At 37.9% G+C, this 27,362-nt stretch overlaps 1 protein-coding gene across 1 annotated transcript in view; it reads right to left on the bottom strand.

The window, feature by feature from the left end:
* The window catches only part of Adgrb3 (adhesion G protein-coupled receptor B3), a gene marked incomplete in the record, with an annotated part of 857,756 nt that overhangs the window by 463,382 nt on the left and 367,012 nt on the right, over positions 1–27,362 (bottom strand). Inside the window, 2 exon segments of the mRNA XM_008856279.3 lie at positions 15,809–15,830; positions 15,833–15,915. Coding sequence (XP_008854501.1) covers positions 15,809–15,830; positions 15,833–15,915 — 105 coding nt within the window.

The following is a 27,362-nucleotide window of genomic DNA, read 5'->3' as shown; positions in this document are numbered from 1 at the left end:
AAAAGCTGTCTTCCCTCTATGATGGCTTTCTCCACAACATCTTTTTATCTATTTTATAAATTATCTAGGTCACTCTTTTAAACAAATCAAGAAAAATTCAACAAAATATCAAAAATATCCTCAGGAAGCTGATACAATCAACACCATGAGTCTTATGGCTATTCCTTTCTCAGTTAGGACTCATTCTGTCCTTAATTCTTCTTCTTCTTCTAATCTTAGACAGTTCATCTTTTCCAGAAATCAACAAATCCCAACTCCAAACAGTTTTATAGAAAGTGAAGTGAATTTAGATACCAGCTTCCAACCCAAAGACCACCTCTTGACTTTCCACCCTGAACTAAGAGATCTCTTAATTTAGTGATGCCTCAATTTAACAGGATGCAACCCAAGATAAATTTGTTTGTTGCTTCTAGCCTCTAGTCCCTTTATTTCCTTCTCTTCTCTTTCTTTCATATAAACACAAAAGCTGAAAATTTTAGAAGACCCTGGAAGTAACCAAGCCCTAAATAGAGTTGCAACTCGAGGGCAAGAACACATACAGTATGTCTATCACCCAGGGGTCAAAACAGCTTGAATACTGTCACATAATAAGGCCACACAGTAACAAGGCCTCATTCCCTACCTCAGAAAGAATGGCCTCTGCCTCATAGTATGCCATAGAGGGTCCCATTCTTCTACCTCTATCATGTAGTACAAGTCACACTAACAAGACTTACTTCCCCTGGGGCTAGTCTTCTCTTCCCTCAAAAGCTTTACAAAGACGACATCTTGCTTTCTCTCACGGGGCTGAAACTTTGCTGCAGTGTCACTGAGATACTGCTGCGGCCAGTATTAATCAATCTCTTGCCTGGAGGAAGATTTGACTTAGCACCTCTTTCTCAAATCTCTCCTCTCCTTCTCTAAAACCTAATAAGGACAACGTGAAGTCCTTGAAATTTGGACAGGGCTGACACCTGAGGCCAGCCTTGGGAGAGAAGTAGACACGTATCACAGGCTTACTCATGAGAGACCACAGGCACCAGCCATATGATGTGTCCTGGGAGTAGCTTCCTGGCACACAGCTCTCAGTATAAGGCAATTCTCATAGGTCTTCATGATTCTCCGTTATGGACTAAATTCTACCTTTTCTCCTGATCTATGTGCTGAAGCTTTAATGCTTAGTACTCATATATGCGTTTACATAGAAATTTGTTTAAAAACAAGTTTAAAAAAATGAAGGTGATTAGGGAAGGGCCCAGTCCACTCTGATGGGTGTCTTTTTAAAAAGGATAAGAACAGTATACAACGATGCATATGTAGAGAGAAAATGAAAAGTAAAAACATGAAATAATGCTGAATGATGGTTACCACTTACAAGCCAGAGAAACCAAATCTGATCTGTGGACAACTTGAGCTTCTGAACCCGAGATGTATAACAGCCCGAGTATTGCTATGGCAGCTCTACAAAATAAATATAATCTTCAGTAATATTTTTTTTTTGGTTTGGTTTTTGGTTTTTTAGGACGGGGGTCTCCCTGTAGCTCCAGCTAGCCTGAGCCTGGAACTCACTAGGTAGACCAGGCTGGCCTTGATCTCACAGAGGTCTGTATGCCTCAGCCTCCTGAATGCTGGGATTAAAGCTTGAACTACCACACCTGGTCTAATAATATTTTTTAAAAGAAAAGAACTTTGATGGAAAGTGGAGTCTCAATAGAAAATCATATAAATCTTATTATTTCCTTGACTTTCAGGAAAATAATCAGAGATTCTGAAGGAGTAAAATTACCTACCACAAGCTTTATTGTACTTCTGAAATTCAACACAAATTATTGCTTAGCGATAGAAAGGAATGAAATTGGGCCACTAAGATGGCTCACTGGGTAAAGACATCTAATAACTTGAGTTTGATCCCTGGGATACACATGGTAAAAGAAGAGAATTGTGAATGAACTTTTCTGGTATGGGGGAGTCCCCAAAACCTGCATCTTCAAAGCGAGCCTTCTGCAAGGCTGATCAACTAATGAGAACTTCAGTGGTTTGATTGTGGAGAGTTCTGAATGTTGTAGTTCTAGAGACTAATTACCATCTTGAGCTATCTTTAGCCCACTAACTAGCCACTCCTTGCCCACCTTTGTATCTGACCGAACATCCTGTGACTAACAGATAAAAACCTTTTGGGATGTATTAATAGAACCCTACCTTCCACCAACCCAAAGGCTGAGTGCACTCCGACAGCAACTAAGGCCTACGACTAACATTTCTGTCTTTTGCTGTAACTGCCTACTTAGTGCTTCCACCAGCGTATTTGAAAAGCGTCTTGATTTATGACTTTGTTCAGTTACTATAAAAACTTCATGAAACTGTTCCTTGTTGGACCATATAATTTGCAGTGACCTAAATCTGTGTTCCTTGGCCTATCATCACTCATATTTGGTTCCAGAATAAATTCTTTCTTATCCCCTTTGAAGTGAGAATTGTGTATTTGCATTGATAGCTAAATCCCACAAATTTTCCTCACATATACATGTCATACAACACATACACAAAAAGAAGGAAAGAAAGAAAGAAAGAGAAGGAAGGAAGGAAAGGAGAAAAAATAATTTTATAAAAAAAGAATGAAATCACATACTATCCAGGAAAGTGAATGGAAATAAAAATCATCATGTTAAGAAAAATAAGCCAGATTTGAAAAGGCAAATATCACATCATATCTCTCACATTGTCGCAGTAGCAAAAAAGTCCCTAAAGAGAAAACTGGTCAAGAGAATAAAATCTGTGGCCTGGATGAAGACCCAATTTTTTAGTTTTGCTGGTCACAGTATCACCCCTATGAAGGTAGGTTCATGTGAAGTCATGCCAAAGATATAGGCAGAATACATAGTGAATTAATGAGATGGTGAACTTTCCTGCCCAGAATCCCAGCTCCCTAGTGCAGAGTTTACAGTTCAGGTCCCAGACAAGTAGCTTTCCCTAAGTCTGCTTGTTTGTCAGAAAAGCATAACCTCTCCTTTATTTCTCCCTCTCTGTCTCTCTGTCTCTGTCTCCGTCTCTCTCTCTCTATCTCTCTTGTCTTTTTGAGCCAAGGTCTCCCTGTAGCTGCAGCTGTCCTGGAACTCTATATGTAGACCAGGCTGGCCTCGATCTCACAGCGATCCCCCTACCTCTGCCTCCAGAGTGCTGTGATTAAAAGCATGCACCACCACCTGGCTTTTCTTGCTTTTCTAACTATGCTTTCCTTAACACTTTGGGCTCGATTGTTTCAGATTTCTTTACTCTTCCCCTCCATATCCCATGTGCCTGGTAGTCTACCACACGTCTGACCTCCATGCTGGCTGTAAACCAGGATGGACTTAAGGCTTTTTCCTTCTCCTTCTCCTTCTCCTTCTCCAGGCAGCTGCTGAGATTCCAGTTTGCTTGTTGTAAACCTTCCGATTAAGTCCATTCTTAAAAAAATGTTCATGAATGAGACTAAAATCCTTGAAAGGGGACATTGTTTTCCCCTGTATCAATACGTGAAATCTAGACTAGATTGAAGGAAAACAACAAAACAAAACAAAACAAAACAAAACAAACAAAACAAAACAACAAAACCAGGCCCAAGGTTCTCAGCAGAAACTAGCTGAAAATGTACTTGAATGTTTATCAGAATCACATGATGGCCATGCGTTAAGATTGAAGGACACGTTTTCAGAAGTGATGCTGGTGCTGGGCATCTAGACTTCCATGGCTGTGGGTTGAGATGCCACAGGCATAGCTGGTGCCCCCTGGAACCTGACCGCTTTTCTCCCTGTTCTGATCCCTGATGCTCAGTTGTTTCCTGGTTTTAGCTGATCCTGCAGTAGCTGCTGTAGCACATACAGGCTCTGCTAGGTCTTTTTGCTTCGTATTGTATCTAGTTACTCTACTCTTGATTACACTTTCCTGCTCAGTGATTTCAAATCATGTAAGTGACCAAAAAGTAACTAAAAAAAAAAAAAAAAAATCTGTGTTGTCGGCACCCTCAGCCGTTCCCCAGTATTTGTCCATCTGGTGAATCTAGTCAATTTAGGACCCTCGCCCACGGTCTCCTTTGGACCCCTCCTCGGGCTTATTTCCCAGGTAACACCAGAAAGGAAACTTGAGAATTGACCACTTAAACATTCACATTAACATAGAAAAACATAGAGCTTTCAGTGCTTTATGGAGATCCATTAAGAGAAAGCAACTTCCTCTAGCTCAAAATTAGGTAGTCAGCTTCTGGCGGTTGGTGGAGACAGGACTTTCTGATTTGCTCTGGAGATTAATACACTCTGTGGTCTCCTCCCTTACGAGTTCATTCAGCCAGGTCTCTCAGTCCCTGGGCCAGGAGACCACACCTCTAGAAGAGAATTCACCTAAGGACTAATGAGATAATGTACTTATCCTTCCCAGAGTTCCCTCACCCATAGCCTCCGTGCAGCACTGCTAAACCAGCACTGTTGGAGTACTCACTCAAAAAGTAGATTTTTTTTTTTTCATTTCCTTCTCCCTCTTTTTCTTTCTGATATTGGCCAGAAGCCCAAACCTGCTTTCCCTGACATTGTGGGTTTTCTTATTCTTTCTCTGAAGCCCCCTTCTCTTCCACCACCACGTGGCTGCTTGCTGACCTGCATTACCGAAAGTGATGGCTTCTTTGGACCCTAACTCAAAAGTGATGTCTATCTTTTTTACGTTCTATACCTCTCCTCCTGGCGGCTGCTAAAGCTTCCATACAGTTTTCCTGCCCTTTTTATTTTCCCCTCAAATGCAAATAAAATGATCCTGAAGCTTCTAAGTCTCCTAAATTCTTTCACTAGTAAGGCTAAGAGCCCCCAAAAGAACCCCACCTTCCCCAGTAATAGTAGAATTCAACCGGGTTGATTTTGAAGTGTAATATTTTGCTTGATATTTTACCCATTTAAATAAGATATTTAATATTGAAGGAGAATAGAAGATAGATCTAAATTAGGCTGATAGTCATGGAAGAAGGTCCCAGACTGGGGAAGAGGCCAGACTAGATTCAGCTGTTTTCCAATTACTTTCACTTTCATTCAAGGTGGCCTGCTTTCCTGTTCCTGTCCAAAGTTGGTCCTTTTGGTTGGCTTCCTCCACCCCCTTGGGTGTTCCCGTGAGATTCAAATTTTCTGCCCTTGTTCTGCCCAGTCACGTTCCTGCTTTCATATGGATGAACCCACAGCATGTGTCTTCCTTTGTCCAATTCAAAGGAGGAAAGGGGAGTCCAGTCCTGTCCCACCTCCTACACTATGTAAATATAAAAGCTTAGGCGCTCCACAGATCTGGACCTCCTCCCCCTTGCTGGAAGTCTGTGTCTCTGCTGTATGGGGTGCTACTGATGCTTCGGATAAATCTTGGCTGTGTGCTGTGACTACAAGCTTCACATTTTGTAGTTCTTTACCTGGCAAAGGAAAGCACCTGAAAACAGACCCTAGGTGGCATCAAGATTAAATTTCGTATTTTCAAGGGTACATCTCGCTATTTAGAAAGAGATAATCCTTATGCAAGATTTTCTGCAGGACAGAGAAACAGGCCGTTAGGCAAAGAAAACAGCAGCCATTTCTGACTTGGAGTGGCTGGCAGTCATCTTCATCTGGGTTATGCCCCTCCAGCACTGATGTGTGGATCCTGGTGATTGATTTAGATTATACTCCTCATCCCCTTGTTCTCCAACCCTAAGATGGCTCTGCAGTGTCAACCTGAAAGATGAAATGCTTCTTATTTCTTTCAGGACACATTCCTTGCTCTTCTTTTATAAATAAAAGTGTATGGCGGTGGGAGAGGCTTAGGGAGCGGTCTCATATTTCCTTAGCTGATACATTGAGAGAAGTTAGCCTTCCGTTTTGCTAGAAGAGATCCAAATACATATCAGCATTGACAGGCCACCTGAGGCTAGAGACTAGAGTCTCCAGATTCCTACTTTTTTGGATGACAACTACATGTAGGGAGAGCCACTAATAAGAAGAGAGCAGAAAATAGATCAAGTTCCCACTGGGGAATTTTCATAGGATTGCTTTGGGATCTCAAACCATTAGGGGGTCTGACACCACAAAACAGTAGACTAGGACATCCTGACCATGCCCTTTGACTGTGATTGAACTTTTATCAACCAGGACTTACCTGATTTATAAAACTCTGATTTATATGTCAGAGACTACACAACTGAAAATTACATACAAAGCAGCCCATGCTAACCTCCCCAAATTGTACACAAGCCAATCTTGATTGTTCTCTTTCACTAGGCATGAATTACACGCCAGGAAACGGCACACAAAGACCCTCACCTTTAATATAAAAGTAGTTCTCCTCAATGGAGACTAGCCCCTGCTCCTAGGCCATTGCCTTTCATCACAGGTGACACTTCAATTATTGCCCAGCCTGTCGCCCTCTTGCAGGCAGTGTACTCAATAAACTATTTGATTAACTCAATGATCTCTCAGTCCAACTCTATGGAGCAGTCATTATTGTCTCAAATTATGGAAAAGAAAATTGATGCCCATAGCAGTTAAATTACTCATTTAAACTTACAAAGTTAAAAGGTACCAGAGCCACATCATGAAGACCCAGATTGTGTCCACCGAGCAAGTACTTTTAATCATATCCTACCGTCTTCCTCATCTCCCTACTCATATTTGAGAAAATTATTAACAATTGTGGTGAATGATGGTTTTGGAGTGCAGGACCTTATGGCATCAGGCTGGGTCCTGAATGATATATATATAGTTATTTCAAACCAGAAAAGCACTTGTCAGATCTTATGTAGTCAAGCAAATTAGAGCTCTACAGTTGAAGCTTCTCATGTGATAGTATTATATTACCATGTTAACATTTGCCTCCACAGTTATCAACTTTCACATGCAAGAGATAAAAGTGATGCACAAATTATAGAAGGAATAATATGTCATGGGTCCTCATCAGGTGAAATAAGCTATGATGGTTATCCTGGGAATGACCCATGGGGTAACATGTATGCTTGCTAGACAGCTCACTCAATGACTGTGTAATGGAAGAGACTAAAAAATCATAGAGAGAAAATTAAAATGAATTTATAAAAAAGAAGTCATGGATTACCACAAAGGAATATCCTTTTCCTATACTGTGCTTTGAAGTACTGTTAAAATAAAAATTTCAAGAAGCCCTGCCAATCCCAGGGTTCACTTCCTTCCTTCTTCCTTGTCCTCTGTCACAGCCTCTCCTTTCCATATGATGCTGTTAATGTCAAAGTGGACATTCAGTGATACGTTCTTCCTCCTTCTTTTACCTATCTCTTTCACTTGCCAAATAAGTATGCTAACAAGAACAGGAAGATAGGCCTGAAGGTGAAATTTCAAAGAAAAAGGTGGAGGAAATCTCTGCCCTACTAACCTGTCAACTTACGTGTGGACCAGGAACTTCTCCAAATAAAGGAATCAACTTCTCCACAGTGTGGAATCTTCTACCCACTGCCTCATAAAAAACCCTTAGACTATTACCCCTTTTTAAAATTGGGAATGACTTTCTGAGAGGTAAATAGTCTTTACTCCATTTATCTAAGCCTGGGCATGAACAATACTATCTCTTCCACCAATATCTGTCTTTTGGTTTGTTTCAGGACAGGTGATAGGTAGTCAGACCTCCAGGGCCTGGTAACAATAGAAGATGCTTGATTCTACTTTAAACCACTGTATATGCTTTCACTTTAACCCCTTGATCTATTCTGTTTCCTTTAATATGATCTGCATTTTAAAAAGAGATTGAAAAATGGAGGTAGGAGGTTCCTATTCAATGTTGATATTAAGAAAGTAAATTTCTGGGCTAAAGAGATGACTCAGTGGTTAAGAGCAATGACTATTCTTGCAGAGGACTCAGGTTTGATTCCCAGCACCCACATGGTGGCTAACAACTATCCATAACTCCAGTTCCAGGGGATCCAGTGCCCTCTTCTGACCTCCTCAGGTATTGCAGGACATGGATGCACTCACATACATGCAGGTAATACACTCATACACATAAAGTAAAAATAATAAATAAAATTTTAAAAAAAGAAAAAAAGAAAGTAAATTTCTCAGCACAGTGATTCCCAACACTAGAAAAAGAACTGTTTTAAAGTCATGATTAATTTTTCTTAACATGATAGAATAGAAAATACAGCCTGAAATATACATACTAAGGTCTACATTACTTTCAAAACCTAATGTTTTACTATATATTGATGCAAATTGTTTCTTAGAGTGGAGGGGGGGAGAAAAATTATTTGGAAAATACCAAATGACACTAAGGCATATTGAGGGCCTGAAGATCTGAGGAGAGACTGGTCCTTGTAATCAAATGAGCCTAGGGTCTGCCAGATAATGAGTCTATGTGGCTCTCAGAACATGTGCTTTCTTTCCTTTCCTTTCTTCATGCTCCAAATGCAAGCTGCCTTAAGGGTGCATCCCTCATTGCATTAAAAAATTTCTCTCTCCTCTTTCTGTCTCATAGTCATACTTTCTTCTTTTCTTCCTCTGTGTCTCTGTCACCTCCCCAGGGGCTCGTCCAACCTCCCAACACTATTCCTTTCCTCCCTGAGCCATGCTTCTTATTTCAGAAGATCATCTTTCTAAAAATAACATTAATGTCTAAGTACCGTGCTTATAGAGAATCAAGTCCAATTATAATTGCCATGAAGGCAGGAGACATTCTAAATAGAAACTTGTGTCCTCCCTTTGGCAATAAGACTATTGAAATAACAAAAAAAAACAAAATTTCCCTAGGTATCTCATGCTGGGGAAAGGGAAGGGCTAAAACCCTGGTGCTATCCAGAAGAGGAACTTGTCTCACAGAAAGAGATTTCATACAGTTCCGACAACTCACAGATCACTCTGCAGTGCAGACTGGAGCCAAGATAATGGCAGGCCATTGATGGGCCAGACAACATCTCGACCAGGACTTCTTCATTATTCATATCTCTTGGGCTTCTATTTAAAGTTAAACTTCATATTAGGACCCTCTAAAAGAGACTTGAGGATGAAAAGATACTTTTTTATTTGTTCCTCTTCCTAATGTAGCAACATTGAATACATCTCCTTTCTCTGATTATCATTGTTATTTGTCTCTTTAATTGGCATATGGGGGATAGGCAGCCGAGACTTTGGGAACCCTGGCTTTTGTCCTAAAAGCTGCTAACATAAACTCTTTTTGGTGTTTGACTTCATGTCTTTGGGATCTGTGCTGTCCAACACACATCCCTTTTCTCACAAACCATCATCTGAATTTTCTATGTTCATAGCACTGCTGTGCTTTTGATCATTCAGCTTGATTATTTATTGAGTGTTTCTGTATATTGCTTCCTTCTTGAAATTCTTTCTCAAGTCCTAAAACTCTTATGAATTCTTTATTGACAGCTGCAGTTCCAACCTGTATATTTTCAGCATTCCTAGAACTGGAACATACTGTATTTAACTCTCTCTTCCCATGACTACAATCTAGCCACATTCATATCTATCTATCTATCTATCTATCTATCTATCTATCTATCTATCTATCTATCTATCATGAGAGATAGATATAGATAGATATAGATATGTGTGTGTGTGCATGTGTGTGTATTTATGTATTTTTTCCTCAGTGGCACTGTAAATAGTTTGAAAGCAAAGCCCATCATTGAAGTTTATATTATGAATTAAAATACTAACAAAAAAAGCATTACAGTATACCCACTATGTGGTAGATCATATATTTAACTGTGTTAGTCTTGAGCGTCACAACAATCCTAAAGATAGACACAGTCAGTATGTATGCTTGTATGTAAATTCAGTAACTTTCTAAAATTCATTTGTAACTCACAAATCAAACTCAGTGTTATCGTGGTTGATCACATGGATGCTTGGGAACATGGACAGTTTTGGTTGTCCAATGCATACTCTTCAGCTGGGGTCTAACATGGGCATGCTCTGTTCACTCTGTTTCAGTCCTCATTCTATGAATAAGCACCCTGTGTGCATGGTATGTGATGCCACATTTACACACACACACCCACACCCACACACAAATTAGGGTGCGAGTATTTCACTGTTTAAAATGGCCAAAGCATAGTGATAATTGGCTATCTAGAAAATCTGAAGAATAAAGTGCTTATGGTGTGCTCTACAGAGAAAATGCATGTGTTAGATAAAGTAATATCCATCTATCAATACTATGAATTAAATTATGTGTCTTTTAGCAGGAAGACACAGCAATCAAGTTACATTCCATCAGTTAATGAAAATGTTGTGGCCAGCTTCTCAAAAAAACCCAGAATGTGAGGAACGATGATTCAGTATCTGTTCAGTGCTTGGTCTGGTTTTATACAACTTCTAAAAACAATAAAAATCGACTGTACACTTATCTTTTTATTTTTCTTTTGAGAAACAAGGCAGAAAAAAATTAAGAAAAGTGCCTGAAGAAACCAAAATGGTTACTGGACAAGACTAAATTTGTGCTTACACATTTGTCTAAATTTTGCTAAGTCTTGCACTTCCTGCTGTGGCGGTAAAAACTCATAGATAGAATGAGATTCTGTGAATTTTTCCAATAGATAAAAATTTTCCATCTCTCTCCTTCTGTCTCTTTGAATTGGATTGAGTCATTTTAATTTATATGTGTGTGAAATCATGTAAATTTCCCAAACATTAATATTACTTTGATTCATTTGCTAATTATTTCAACAAATATTTGAGTGTCTACTATGTTTCAAGTGTCAGGCAAAGCTCTAGGGACACAATCATCTCACAACAAGATTAAAATTTACTGCGGAGGGCAGTCCTAGAAACACTAATTGCAATGTTATTTATGATTGCTAAAGTAAAGATATTTACAAGGTTTCACAAGGGCCAGATTAGTAGTAAAAATCCTAATCCTTCCTAGGATTTGGTGAGAAGATTTTTGAGAAAAAATTGTCTTTGAGCCAGACCTCGATGGACCATATATCAGTTTGAAAATAAGAGAGATATATTATGAATATAGTGAATTGTAGAAGATCTGATGAAGTTCAGAGGCTTGGAAAACAATATAAATGAGGAGGACAGGCTTCTAAAAAAGATCTACCAGTTCCAGAAATAAAAGGATAACTGTCCATTAACTTTCCAAAACGTACACCCATAATTTTTTCAGTTTTAATACCTCATAAATTAAAACGGTTTTTAAAAGGAAGACCAGCTTAGCATTATGCAGCAGTTATATAACGCAGCTCTTTCATAGAAAGAAATAAAGTGGTGGTATGCATTATAGTTGTACCATCTCAAGCAGACTAAGCCAGGTTTAATAGTTATATCCCAAGAGGTATACTTTCACATAAAAAGAATATGATTTTCTGTTTACTGCATATGTACACCTGGCATGTGCTGCTTTAAATTCTCCTCTTCTAGAGTTGGTGAGGTCTTGTTTGTGGTTTTGCCAATTGCATAAAATAGTTACCTTGTTGTATTTTGATGATTCTCTCTTATTGCATTTTTAATTTGGGACATTATAATGAAGAATAGTTATTATATATGCTTTGACGATGGACCTTGATATTCAACAGCTGCCAAAGAGAGACAGTGATGAAGGAAAATAGTCGTGTTATGCAGTTAACTGTGTTGCTTAAAAAATGTACACATTTAAATTTTTTCTGTTATAGTTTATTTACTTTTATTTTATGAATGTTGGCCTACATGTATGTAAGTGCATGATGTGCATACACTGCTCACTGAGGCCAGAAAAGGGTGTGGGATTCCCTGGAACTAGAGTTACAGGTGGTTGTTAGCTACCATGTTGGTACTGGGACTTGAATCTAGGTCTTCTGCAAGTGCAGCCAGTGTTCTTAACTGCTGAGCCATCTCTCTAGCCCCAGCTGTACCAACTCTTATACAATTTGGTATTGATGTAGTAGAGTGATAAAAAGAAATGAATGGACATTATCATTTATACTTCTGAAAATTAAAGTATAAAGCTTTTAAAGTCCTAGTTATCTTAAGGAAAAGCTATGTACTTTTAATTAATGATAGATATCTGAGTTCTGCATTTCGCTTGCTTTTACCTTAGCTATCAAAGTAAATCGTTGCTCATAAATAGTAAAAATTGCATTTATTTTGAGAACCTAAAATTTGGGTAGCTATTGTGAGAACAATATTTCTCATTAAGATCGATAATCTGTGGAAATCTGACTTCATATTTTTATTGATTATTTAAACTGAAAGCAATATTATGGTTTACGAAGTTTTCAAGCCACATATTTTAAGTAAAAATCTTTTAAAGTGAAATAAGAAAACCTTATTAATATTAAAAGAAATGTTTCCCATAGTTGACATGGAGCAGGCAAACAGCATAATTTATGTATTTTATATATTTAATGGCAAACTAATAGTTCTATAGAGCTTTTTATTGAAAATATTTCTAGGATTTTTCAGATAACTGAATTTTATATATTTAATGCAAACTAATAGTTCTACAGAGATTTTTATTGAAAATATTTCTAGTATTTTTCAGATAATGAACTATAATTTTTTAACAAGTAAAGGTAAAGATGTAAGAATAAAATGTCCTTATGTAATTTAGAGACTCAAATTAGTGAACTTTTCCATAGATAAGTTTTCATCCAAGATATGCAGGCTATGGTTATGCTGTCTCCTTCATCACATGTCAGATAACTCTTCTTAATATCAATGTTACCAGTTCAAATAAAATGTCCAACCTACATTCCAAAGAATGCAACCTTTGTGCGTAATTTAAATCAATGTTCCTTTGAACTTTGGCTATCATTTCCCAATTTGGGTACCCAAATAGGTTTTTCTCAATTTTTTAGTCAAAAACCCAAAGACAATTATTTGACTTACTCTTTTGGTGTATTTTGGGTGGTAGGCTGGGGCTTTGCTAGGATCTAAGAGCAAATCTGGATAATGTTTACTTTTTCAAAGAAGAACTTTCCATTGAGTGCTAAGACGGTATAAAGGGATGCAAGAGAGAAGGTATTGTGGAGTTCCGAAGCTCCAAGACTTAGATTAATTTGTACAGTTGAGACAGACCAAGGCAGTCTGGAAACAGAGGAAACAGAGACAAGCTAAGAACAGGCAGTGCATCTGGGAAGTCGGAAGCAGCTCAAGTGATGGTCTGTGACGAGCAAGAGTCATCTGTGCCAATGCTGGCGAAGCAAGTGATGGAGATACAGCATGGTGTACTAGACACCAAAGTAAGATGTTACTTGTCACTCTGAAGCCCAGAGTGACATAATGAAACATAATGAAAGCTGTTCTACCACAACTAATAGGAGAACAAGGCATAAGATGGATATAGAAAGAGATGACCATGTCAGGGACTTGCAAAGGAAAGAGACCCAGAAATAAGTAGGCTGATATGATTAGAACTTTATAAAAATATAATGGGAAGACAAGAAGGGGCAGCATGAGGCAGACCCCACATGGAAGGAGAAAGAAAATCAAGATGATGTTATAAGTCTTGTCAAGGGACTGCTAATTCTATAATGGAGATTAGGGAATACATAATCACTTGGATTTCAAGATGAAATTAGTTTCTACTATGTTAAATGTGAGGTGCCACACCATCAGAAGTGTCCAGGGTGCTCAGACACATCAAGTTGAAGTTTCTGTAGAGTGCAGGGAATAGGGAGTACAGCCACCAACACGAGTTTACAAGGAGACAAATAAGGCAAAAATATATGCAAATCCTTAAACTGTAGAATGTCAAACAACAGAAGTACAACTTTCTCTGAGACATTAGAGAAAACAAAATTATGTCTTGAATGGAGTTGGGCACTTGCTAATCTAGCATTCGAAATGACTTCCAATGAATGAGGATGGCGATAGGAAGAAGTATGAAGAAGGAATTCCAGATGCAGAGCGCAGGCATTGCAGACAACTGAAAAGACATCACCAATGACATAGGAGAATGCAGCTGAGAGTGCTGATGTACTAGCGTTTTGTAAAGGAATGCAAAGAAAAGGCCAGTAATGGAAGCCCCCATTTCAGACTCCACCAAAAGACAAGGAATCCAGTTGTACTGCTTTTCAAGTCAAATCAGCTAATGCCCACTACCACACAATTGGCTAGCTTATATTCACTGAACATAATGAGTTGTTCATAGTGTGTTTCCAATACAACCTGTCAGTCTTATCATTTCTTGATCTTTAGCACACACAAAAAACTTCAAGCCTAGTGTTTTTGGAAAATTTGAGACTTTTGTTGCTGCAGCCTAGCAATTTATCCATGAACATATATCTCAGGTTCTTTCTTTTTTTCTTTTTTTTTTTTTGGTGTTTTTGAGACAAGGTCTCCCTGTAGCCACAGCTGGCATGCATTTGCTAATGGAGACCAGAGACCAGGCTGGCCTTGAACTCACAGAGATCCACCTACCTCTGCCTCCCTGGTGCTGGGATTAAAGGCATGCACCATCACGCCCCGCCTCAGGTTTTTTTCTTTTTAAAAATATTATATCTTGCATTTTGTGTTAAGGACATTAAATACTATCTTTTTATGTCAATGTTAATAGAAATGTTTCAGATATGAAAAATGCATGTGACTTTATAAATGCTTGGGATGTTCTATATGAAATACACACAAAAAAATCAATAAATAAAAAATGAGTTATATTTGAGGAAGAAGCATAAAAATTTGCTTCATGTTAATTAGTAGATAAGTAAGCTATTTTAAGAAAAATATTACCTTCAAAATGCTCAAATGATTAAATTTTCATCTAACACTCTTTACAATGTACATTTACAATTGCCATTAAAAGACAGACATTGGTGATGCTCTATGGAAGGCAGCACAGATGATGACCTATGTACAACATAACTTCACATCTGGCTACAGATCAGGTCATTAGCATCACTACAGAAAACTCCATGGGTCAAAAAATTATTTTTCTTTTTACTCAATGTTCAATTAAAACCAAAACCAACCAACCAACCAAACAAACAAACAAGCAAAAAGACAACAACAAAAAACACACACTCCATTTTTGAAGTGAAATGCAAACTAAATTCCCAAGTGACAAGTAAGGTCAGAGAAAAGAATACTGGATCTGGGAAGTTTGGGCAAACCATTATTTTAATGAAGTTTTATAGAAACCACAGAAGAGTATTATTCTGAAGAGGCAGGGATTAGCATCTTTAGCAGGCATGCATGTTATTCTATAGGAGAAAAAGAAATAATTTGCAAGCTGGACTTGGATTAAATATGCTCTGGCTTTGCTTTCATGGCATAGGTGGTACTAAAATTGGGTAAGTACTTAAACTTTATTATGGAGGTAAATGATGTTGCTCTAAAAGTCTACCATGGCAAGGAAAAAAAAATGTCAAGAAGTTACTGAATTTCTTATTTTCCCTTCTAACGTGATGCCTTATACTTCCAGGAAATAATTCCACAAGCTATATATTCATTCCCCACTTCTAATAAAAAGTCCCCCAACAAACTTTAGACTATGTCTTCTTTGTGTGCTATAGTTAATGTGTTTTCATTATGCCTAATGTACTTTTAATAGTCTCCTATGGCAAGATGTGATATTAAATGTGAAAATAAACTATCCAGGATTCCACCTTGAATTTGCTACAATGCTTTTTATCTGCAGGATCAAAGCACTGCACAGGCATTCTTGTTCAGTTTCTCCTGGAGGTGTAATATGAGCATTTTATGACGAGGACACAGAGGTTCAGTATTTCTAAGGGAACTGAGGTCACTGTCAGAGCCTCACTCACTACATATGCAGGCATGAGCATTGCCTCCCTCCACCCTACCCAGCTGCCGCAAAAATTGATGCACTGCTCTCTGGGGCCAAATAATGATCACATCTATACTGGTCTTGTCTTTTTTGGCTTCGTCTACCTTACCTGGACACCATCGGATGCAGGGATGTTAAATCCAACAGTGTCTTGGGGACCTGTGACGTCCCATTACCTGCCAGCATTCGCTGCCCCATAGCAAGGTGCTCTTTAATCTGTAATGGTCAAAAGAACAGAAGAAACATCATAATCTTCATTACTATTTCTCTTCATATCTTTACCAAGCAACTATATTTGAAATTGTTCAGTCAACCTAAAAATAGCCTTGTAATACTTTAGAATACTTAAAAATAGTAAATTATGTGTATTTTACAGTATTGCGGGTTAACATCCAGAATGCAAAAACCAATGCAAAATCATTGTTTACTTCTGTTAGACTTGATGGACTTGTTGCTTTCTATTAGAAAATGTAAATTCTAATGCAGTGGGGAAAACATATTTTAAATTTAGAAAATAATAAAAAAATTACGTTTACATAGCAAGCATGGGAAATTATTTAAGATGGTATACTCAGAAATGAAAAACTACTAATACTTCATAATATCTGTTCTTATCATCAATTTTAGAACTTTTTGCCTTAATTAGCATCAAAGAGAGGGCTGTGGGACATCTCATTGGTAGAGTGCTTGCTTAGAGTGTGCAAGGACCTGGTTTTGATTCTCAAACAGCACTCCACACCCCAAAAGAAAATATAAACAAGGACATGTCAAAAATCCTAGCATGTAGGATGCTGATGAAGAAAGATTGTGAGCTAAAGGCTAGCCTGGGTTGCATACTGAATTCCAGATAAGCCTGGGTTACACAATGAGACTAAACTCTCACACCGAAACTCAACAACAAAAATATTTGTCACAAGGACAAACTTAAAATCTTAGTTTACAAAAAATCTGTAAAGTTTAGATGTTTAACATAATATGATTAAAAGACTAGCTTTATTTCTAAAAGAAATAATAACAGCAAAACAAGCAAATCAAACTAAAACAAGCCAGGAAAAAATAAACTAAAACAAAAATCCTCTTAGCAAGACTTCCAGCAGTAGAAGGAATTTAAAGATGCAGAATTTAGTGTGATGCTCAGAGAAATGACTGCTAATCTCCATGTTCTGCATACCTTACCCTGCAAGAGAAGAAAGCAGCCTGTGACAAGTAAGGATGGATGGGTAAGAAAGGGGAGAGGTAACAAGGTTCATCACATTCCTTTAACTATAAGGTTAACCTTTAGTTTTACACTGCTAATCCTGCAATGAATTGGCTTAAAAAAAAAAATTGGGTCGGGGGAGAATAGGACTGGGCATGTTAGCACACACCTTTAATCCCAGCACTTGAGAGGTAGAGGCTGGCTGATCTCTGTGAGATAGATGCCAGCCTGATTTATATAGTGAGTTCCAGGCCAACTGGTGCTGCAGGGAGACCCTGAATAAAAGACATTCCCTCCAAAAATTTAAAGATGATAATCAAATAATAAAGAAGGAACATATCAAAGAAATATTCAAGTAGAAAAAGTAGAAAGGTTAAAGTGACCAGGCGTGATGGAACATGTATTTAATCCCAGCACTTAGGACGTAGAGACAAGTGCTTCTTTGTGAGTTTGCGGTCAGCCTGGTCTACATAGTGAGTTCTAGGCCAACCAGGGCTACAGGAGACCCTTTCTTGAAAAGTGTATGAGAAAAAAAGAGACAGAGAGAGAGAGAGAAGACAGAAGAGAGAGAAAGAAAGAGAACATAAAAACAAAGATTAAAATATATAAAAGTAAAGGTTAAAATATAATTGTTTTGTTTTTGTGATGATCAATTTCTCATTAAGAAACATGCTAACAAATCCTTTTAAGTATACAAATCAATGAATACTAGCATAAAAAAGCACAACTTTTCTAAAGTCACATTTGTCACATTTTTAAAAGAGTTATTTGAATTTTTTTGGGGGGGGCAGAACACTGCAAAGCATCATCAACTCTTCAGAAACACTTTGTTTATATTACAGTATATGAAAAATCATGCTGCATGTAGACAGTCTATCCCCCTCTTCCATCTTCATTCCTCTTTGCCTCCCTGTGGCACATGTCTAGGTCAAGGGACAACTTGCAGCAGCTGGCTCTCATTCTACCGTGTAGGATCCAGGGATCAAACTCTAGTCTACAGTGAGCGACTTTATCCTCTAAGCTGTCTTGCCAGCCCTAATGCCTATATGGCATCCGAGATCTTGTCCTTGAATAGCTCTAGTCTCAGTGACAACAGCAATGGTGTGATGGTATGAAAATTAACATTTAATCATCACCCCCTACACACAGACACACATGCATGCACATACACACAGAACATTCAGCCATCAAGTCACTCCTAGGAACTGTTAACATCAAACAGCAACAGCATGAGATAATAAAGTCATCTGAGAACTTTAGCTTCTCGGCTGAAAAATGTGTGGCTCAGTTGGGATAGTATAAAGACAGTTTTGGAGAGAAATTAAGTGAATGGAGTTTAACCTAAAACGTCACAAATTTGGCCCTCAGGTTTGTCCTTGAATCTGAGACTCAGAAGAGCAGAGGACTGAAATTGCTCTTCACCAGGACCTGAAGCAGTAGTGGCCAGCCCTATGAATGAGGTCTGACTGCATCCAATCAGCCTTCACCTATTATTTTGGCAGCTTGTGCCTGAGTCTTGGAGGGATATGGGTGGTTCAGGTCTCGTGTGCTTTCCTTCAAAGAGAAGTGCCACAGAATTCACTTGAACCTTAAAGAATAAAACATTTAGACATGATTTCTGTCTGCAATACAAGCAATTATAAAAGGCACTGGATGGGACATCTAATCAAAGCTAGGAAAACCAGACTTTCTCATTGGGGTTAGCACTAAAGCAGGCTGAGTTGGCATTACATTAACGGAATTACCATCTGACAGCTGCTTAGCAGGCTCATGTGGAATGAATTGTGCTCAGCCCAGTTCTTAGCAAACAGGTGCTCATATCATACCAGCTCTTACAATTGGCACAAATTAGCATCCTTCCTGGCATTGTTACTGAGAAATGCCCAGGACAAATACCTTGCAATATTTTTACATGCTGATGTAGACTATTCATAACTACGTAGTACATCACATTTCTGTCTAGAACACATTGAGTCGAAAGACATTTTCCAGTTTCTTGATTATCCTTCCATAGTTAAGGGCACTGTGAAAGTCTTTTTCTTTGCCTCACATGTTCTTTTACTACTCTTTTCAAGAATGACAAATCCAGGTTTTTCTGCTGGATGCTTTTTCTTTCTTTTCTTAGTTATGAAGGAGTTGGCTACAACAGCTTTGCTCACCTGACCATTCCCTATCTCAGCCTGACCTTCACTTGCATTTCATCTCTCCTTTATCTCTGTATTTTAACTCCCATATTATCTCTTCAATTATTAATCCCATCCAATTCCTTCTTAAGTTCTCTTTTTCAAAGCAGGCCTGGTGTTATGATTTTATTGAAATGCTGATTTTTCCAAAGGGCCACTTCCTTTCATTTCCTGTCTTCTTACTGGTTCTCTTCAAAATCAAAATCAGAAGTATGAGACCAAGCTCGAAATGTACATTTTAAGCAGCAAGTTAAGTGTCCTAGTTACTAAGAATTCTTTACTCTAGGCTGTTTAAAATGCAGCCACAGAACTGGGGCTGGAGAGATGGTTCAGTGGTTAAGAGCACTGGCTGCCGTTGCAAAGAACCCGGGTTTGGTTTCCAACACCCACATGGCTACTAAACAATTGTCTGTAACTCCAGTTCCCTGAGATCTGCCTCTCCCTTATGACCTCCACAGGCATTTCATTACATGGGTGCACTTATATACACGCAGGCAGTACACTCATACATATAAAATTAAAAATATAATAAATAAAATACTTTTAAAAAGAGTAGCTACAGTTGTAAAACCTGTCTTTAAATTTTGATTCTAGCACTTACTATTTAGGAGGACTGGAAAATTTTCTGTTTTCTGGAAACATTTGATCTGTCTGTAGAAGAGGGGAATATTCCCTTGTTATGACAGGAGTTCAAAATGAACATTCAGTGACAGCTTACTCTTTTTTCCAGGATTCAATTTCCAATTTTATTTTCCATTTGAATACATGACACACTTGGTTCAGGTCTTTAAGTCCCTAACTTCCAGGTCACTAATTATTTCTTCAGCAGGGATTAATTAAATATTTATTCTAATCATTGACTTCAATGGCAATATTTTCCACTCTGTTATAATTAGAAGATAAACTGTTCCCTACAGGCTTATGAGTTTCAGTTTGGTTCCCAGTTTATGGTGCTATTTTGGTAGGTCCTAGAAATTTAAAAGGCAGGGCTAATGAAAGTGTCGTTTTTGGAAATGTCACTGAAAATGTGTTTTAGGAATTTCCTGTCCCTGTCGCATTCCTGTTTGTATCTCTTTCTGATTTGTTGCCCACCATGAGGTGAGCAAGTTTGCTCTTCCACATGCTCCCTTCTGTGACGTTCAGCTCTCTGCAATAAATCCATGGCCTGACCAAGGTCTGAAACTGTGAGACAAAATAGTTCTTTCCTCCTTCAGCTGATACCTTTTTGGGTGTCTGCCACAGCAATGCAAAGCTGACTAACACTTGTAGAGGTTTGACTTCCTCTTTTTCTCATATTCTTCCATTTTTAACTATGTTTCCTGTCCTTCCTTTCATCGCTTATTTTAGACAATATGTTTTTATTTCGGATCCATATTTCTAACTTTCCTGATTCCTGCATGTACTGGTTCACACTCATAGAATTGGTCTAAAAATATTTATTATTATTGTAAACATGTGGAACATCCTCACCCTCCAGTAGTCCCAAATCCAGGCTTTGTAGAGCACCTGGTAGAATGTTTTGGATGTGCATCTCTGGCAGTGGTACCCTTAGGAAGTTCAAGGGTTTTGTTTCAATTTATGCTAATTTTCAAGTTATTCCATCTACTCTTAGTCAGGCTAGGACTTTCAGTGTCTGAAAAATGATTTCTTGACTTTCTCTCCCCAAAATACTCTATGAATCACGTAGATCTTAGAAATATCCTATGCCTAAGAACTCATAGAGTTTTTCTAATCTATGAAGGCAAGATAGCAAAAACAGTGTCAGGTCAGTGAGGGAGTCCTTAATAGAGCTTTCCTCTTCCTGAGGGAGGTACTCCTGTGAGCATCTCCAAAGGGGTTTTGAATCTCAGCCTCCACAAGTACCTAGGGGCTCACAAAGAACCTCACTCTCTCATAATTTCCCTTGTAACTCTGCCTTTAATTTTTTTCCCTTGAACTTCTGGTATGTAAGGATATCTCTGTCTCTCTTTTGATCTTATCTGTGATTTTAATTGTGAAAATATATTCTTAACAGTCTGATCTATGAAGGTCAGCTTGGTCTAACTCACATTCCAGTATTTCTATTAGTCCTCTACTGCCAGCTGATCCAAACTTTTCACCACTTCCCAAAGAAACATCATGGATCTTGCCTTTGCTCCCTTCTTCACTGTCTTCTGTAATTTTATAGGCTGTTGCAAATTCTCTTATTAAATCATTATATTTCCTTTCTCTTTCATGAATTCTGCACAGATAAGTATAATCGTGATATGATCTCCACTTTCAAGCTTCCCGGAAGCAATCTTGCTCTATCTTACATTGTTGCACTGTTTGTGTTCTTATCTTATCCATTCCCCTAGACTGATCCCGAAGGGCTTGTAGTTCACAATTGTCTTTGATTCCCCTGTAATCTCTAGCATGTAGTCTGCCTCACAGAGTGACCTGGTCTATGCATTTGCTAAACTGAAGTAAAACCAAAGAAGGATTTCCTTTTTTGTTGTGCCACTATCTAAGCTTTGTCAGAGGTAAAAGTTGTGATTGATGATCATTCAAAACAAAGAAATACCTAAAAAACTAGTGAACCTTTACATAACAAAATTGCCTTTTATAAAAAGTACTGGAATGCCTAATGGATAATGCAATGACTTCTTAAAAAACATTGGACTGATGTGGCTGGATTTGGAAAGTTTAGAATTTGAAATTCTGAGTGAAAATTTTAAGCATCTAATAGTTGCATACTTTCTATTTTAAGAAATAATAGTAACAAAAATAATACACAATTTACCAAGGTCCCACTACATAGCCAGGATGGTGTTACATATGCTACATGAGATGTCTTATTTAAGTTTTAATACGATCCTTGTAAGTGCCATAGTCATCCTCATTTCCAGATGAAGCAGAGATTTAGATTACCTGTGTACCAGGACTGTAATGCTAATCTATATTCTAAATTCTCTTGTTTTTAAAAAGATATTGAATCATTTTTTCTCAGGAAGAAATAACATAAGAACTGCAGAAACTGAAGGAACTTATCACCTGTGCTACATAGCTTTAGTTGTCAACTTGACACACCTAGGTAGAGGGAACCTCAGTTGAGGAATGTCCTCCATTGGACTGACCTGTGGCCATGGGGGGAATTTTCTTGATTTTTGAGTAATGTGGGAGGGCCCAGCGTATTGTGAATGGTGCCACCCCTGGGCAGGTGGTCTTTGTTGTATAAGAAAGCAGGCTGGGCATGGGCCATAGAGCAAGCCAGTAAGCAGCGTACCTCCATGATCTACGCTCCAGGTGGCTACCCTATATTCCTGCCTTGACTTCCCTCAGTGATGAACTGTGACCCGGTAAATGTAAGATAAGATAAACCCTCTCCTTCCCAAGTTGGCTTTGGTCAGTGTTTTCATCACAGCAACTGCAGGCAAACTAAGACACCACCGTGTTGAGGAATTACTAATTTTTACCAATAGCAGTGATTAATTTGGAATACAATGTGTAAACATTCCAAAAACTATTCATCAGTATCTATAGAAATATTTTGTAGGTAGCTTTATTCAAATGAAGAGAAAAATTCCCCTAAGCTTATATGAAGTATTTGATTTCCCTTGGACATTAATTTTTAATTTTCTTAATTTAGTCACTGAAGTAGACTAGAAAAGTTTTTAGAATTTTAATTTTTCCTTTTAAAATGAAAAGCATCAGTAATGATTGGTGTCAGCACTGTAATATTATGAGATGTTTGCTCCAAAGGACACACTTAAGAGTTTCTGTGTCATTCACATTTAGTACTGCTGACAAGATTCACCATGAAAGAGCTAAAATGACAACTGAAATAGATGACTTTTATAGTTCTGAATGAAACAACCTTTGTCTTTATATAGAGAGTGGTGGTCAGGGTCTTGATTTAAAGAGTGGGTGTGTTTCTGAAATAGTTACTCCTTTCATTTTGTGCCCCCCCACCAGCCACAGTTGCCTCCATTTTCAGTCCTAAGAAAGGGTTATTATAGTTGCTCCGAGCAAATGACACATGATACATCACATATTTATATATCATTTTTAGTAGTAACTCCTACAGTCCATCTGTAAGATATATTAAAGGTTCTCACAGTTCTTAATGGCTTCAATTAACAGATAATTATACATGAAATTCTTTTCATAAAACAATAATCTAAATATATGTCTTTTAACTCAGTTCATGATTCTACCATATTTTAAAGATCACATTCACTTGATGATGGTGTTAATTTACTTACATGTCTACCTGGTATCTCTTAATAGAACAGACCCTAAGTTCTGTATCTAAGTGTTGAGAAGTTAGGATGAAGTTTTCTAAAATATAGAAATTGGCAAGGCAGAACCCTCAGTGGATGAAGTAACTTGATACCAAGCACAATGACTTGACCTTAATCCCAGAAAATGCCTTGTAGAAAGAAAGCACTGACTCCTGCAAATTGTCCTCTGACGTCTGTACAGGCATCCTGGTGCATGATCACACAAACACACACACACACACGCACACACACACACACACACACACACACAGTAAATAAGTAAATAAATGTGATTAAAGTGTTTTTAGTGAAATGAAATGCAGAAGTATAATTTCTTTTATACTTTTTACAGTATAATTTTCTTTTTCCTTTCTGGTTCTTTGAAACCAGTGTCTGAGGTTGTTTTGGAAGCAAGCAGGATCACTGGGTGAGGAATCAATGAAAAGCTGAAATTTCTGTTTTCTCAGGGCTGAGCACACACAGGCTCTCCATTCTAAGCCTGTAGGTAACAAAGTAGAGGAAAGGGGGCTATGCACATGTTGCCTACTATAGTTTGGGTAAGTGTCCTCTAAATATCCATGTATTAAAAAATTTGTTCCCAGCTCTGGGAGTTAATGGGAGGTAGTAGAAACTTTAGGAGGAGGAACCTAGGTGTGAGAAAGCCAGGTAACTGGCATCATGCTTCTGAATGTTGATACTGTGACCATCTGTAGCCACTGTGGGAAGACCCCACCCCATTACATTCCCCTTTCAAAATGCACTGCCTTGCCATAGACTCCAAATGAATGGGCCAAGCAACCAAGTAACTCATGAGCTAAAATAAACATCTCTTCTTTTTAAATAGATTAACCTGGTCTTGTATCATAGAAACTGAAAGTTAACTATCATATACTCTTGCTAAAATTCTATAAAAGCCCTAGCCAAAAATCAATTCACAATTGAGTTGAAATGATAAGCGTTGAATGTATTTGAAAAATAAAGGAAAGGGGAATATTATGGTTTGGATATAAAGTATTCCCCCAAAGGCTCAAGTGTTGCAATCATGACCAGATCATGAGTGTTTTGATTTTATCAATAAACTCATTCACTGATGGATTCATAATTTAATAAAATTATTGGGAGCTGGTTAAACATAACGGCCAAGGTGGAGGAAGGAGGCAGAGGGATAATGTCTTTGAAAGGTATATGCTCCCTGGGCTTCTCCTGTCTCACTCTCTGCCTCTGAGTCTCCATGAAGGGAGTATCTCCGCTCCACGTTCCTTCTGACATCATGTTTCAGCCTAATCAGTGGCCCTCAGCAACACAGCTAGCCAATCACACAGCAAAACCTCTGAAACCATGGGCCAAAATAAGTCCTTTGTCCTTAAAATTTTCCTTTACGTATTTATCACTGTGACAAAAAGTTTGCTAATACAGGTGTGCTTTCTGTCAGACATTAACATGATCTGAAAATACTGCATTTCTATTGATGGACTACCTGGCATTCAATGAAAGATGATTATATAGGCAAAAAAGATCAGAAGATATGACTGATAACAAAAGAGAAAAGAAGAAAAAAGAGAGGAAAAAGGGCAGAAACAAATTATCCAGTTATTAGAGTTAGCTGATAAGAAATCTAAATTAGACATTAAAATGCTAAAGAAAATAGAAGGAAAAAGAACAAAAATTGTTTTGTTTTGTTTTTTTTCTGATGGAGGATTGCAAAAGACTTATAACCTTTAAAAAATCCTTACGTTTCCTCCATGCTTCCAAGAGAAGCCAGCCATGGTGGAGCAGGACCTTTGACTTATTTTCACATAGACAGAACTGGTGAAAGAAAGGATCCAGGGGCTCCTCCCAAGCCCATGTAACTCCTGAGGAACAGATCTTCAAAGGACCTTAAGAGTAAAAATAAATTGGTTTATCTGGGCCAATTGTAGGGTCTTAAACACTCAAAAGGAAAGTATAACCAAAGATTAACGGTGTAAATATAATTTTTTAAGAGTCCATATGTATAGCTAAAGGCTACACAACAAGAAACAATGCCAGACAGGAGATGCCTTCCTTTGAGTTCTTGGCCAGGGCATCCCAAAAGACTCCCAGACAGTAACCCAGCACAGAACTGGGAAAAAACAAAAACAAAAACAAAAACAAAAACAAAACAGCAGACCCCAATTTATCTAAAGGAATATTGACAACTGATTGCTGTTAGGTGAGGAATAGTTGATCCTCCCCAAAGAAGGATCTCTAGGTAGGCTGACTATCAGCAGACGGACAAGCACTGGGGAATGGCTGGGGTTGCTGACAACACAGTGGACAGTAACAGGGATGACAGAGTATATGGGCTCCAGTGTGTGGGAGGGAAGCTATGGGAGGGTGCCATTTTGGAAGTGGGTGTATAGATGAATAAGATTGTGTGGCATGTTCTGTATGATATACACATACAAAAAGTCAACAAATAAAAAAAAGACATATTTGAGGAGAAAGCATAAACATTTACTTCATGTTAAATAAAGAGGTGATAAACATTACCAGCGAAATCTGCCTGATGACTTTATATCCATACTCATGTACTAAGGATCCGAGTGTAACTGAGTGTGACTAGTAATAATCAGATATATAGAGATTAAAGACACATGTGCAAACATCTAAAGTAGCAAAAACGTTGAGTCTTTCTGCAAGGAACAATATATTCTAAAATGAAATGGGGATCTTTTTAAAAGGTTAAAAACTCATTCACTTTTATGTCTTCCAGGGCTTATAATGAGTTCAATACTGTATAACTGTATTGATTCAACTGTGAACCTAAAAATTTACAGCCACTTTTGAAAGAGCTGTATCCTTGCTCTGGAATGTGTTACTGAATATGTTAAAGATGTAATGAAATGCTTCTTCTATTCATGTGGTTATTAAATTAAAAAAAATTTAAAATAAATTTAAAGAAAAAAATAATTTTATGGACTATATTAAAACATACTGGCATTTAATTTTAAAAATTCCTTAAATAAAATACATATTCTACACTGAGTCAGTGAACTATACCCTCCAGGGTAAATAGAATCTATTGCTGCATTTCATATAGTTTTACTGAAGCACAGTTTTTTCCATTTCTTTATGTGTTGTTTGTAGCTGCTATAAAGAAGATTATTTGGTTTTCATAGAAACCATTTGACATGTAAAGTTCATAATATTTGTCTTGTCCTTACTGAAAAATCCTGATAACTCCATCCTAAACATAAATATATAAAATTGAAACAGGTGAAAGAAGTTCAAAATAATGTAAAATGGAGTAGGATGTTAGTAAATATGCTACAAAATTTGACATATGAATAAGTACAATACCAAGATTTAAATACTTCAATTCAAATCTCAAAACTTTTCTGTGTGATTCTCAGCAAAATTAAGGGGCTTGAGCCGTCTTAGAAGGAAGACTCTACTTTTCCTTGACATTGCTGAGTGTTGCAATAACCACTTGAGTTCTAGGGGAGAGGATTCCTGTAAACTTTTGGAGCCAGGCAACATTATTAAAAGGGCAGTTAAATGATAGGTCTTGAGTAGTTATAAGAGTATCCACATTATTTCAAGAGTGGGCGATGTAGCCAGGAATACACAGATGTGGATGTCAAATCAATGTTGTAATTAGCATTAATAATAGCTCACCATAACTGAATGTGCACTATAATTCCACTTAACAGCTCTTAAGTGACCTCCTATTGATTTGATGCCTGGTCCCCAGTTGGTGACTATTTGGGATGGTCAAAGAACCTTCCCACAGGAGGTGGCATCTGGCTGGAAGAAGTGGGCCACAGGGGACGGCATTGACTGATAAGTTTCTTTCTTTCTCTCTCTCTCTCTCTCTCTCTCTCTCTCTCTCTCTCTCTCTCTCTCTCTCCTTCCTTTGCTACTTGTGTTCTGGTCTTCATAGAAAACCCACAGAACAGGTAGCTTTTCTTTCCTCAGGCTACCTCACGCCACCCAACTTGATATTTGGAAATTAAAGTTATGTACAAGTTTTCCATATCAGATGGACTTTAGTCCTGATTTCTTCCTGTCATTATTGAA

This window comes from Nannospalax galili, unplaced genomic scaffold (genome assembly GCF_000622305.1).
Source record: "Nannospalax galili isolate Female #2095 unplaced genomic scaffold, S.galili_v1.0 scaffold206, whole genome shotgun sequence".
In the NCBI taxonomy this organism is placed as follows: Eukaryota; Metazoa; Chordata; class Mammalia; order Rodentia; family Spalacidae; genus Nannospalax; species Nannospalax galili.
This window is presented reverse-complemented; position numbering and strand designations above follow the sequence as displayed.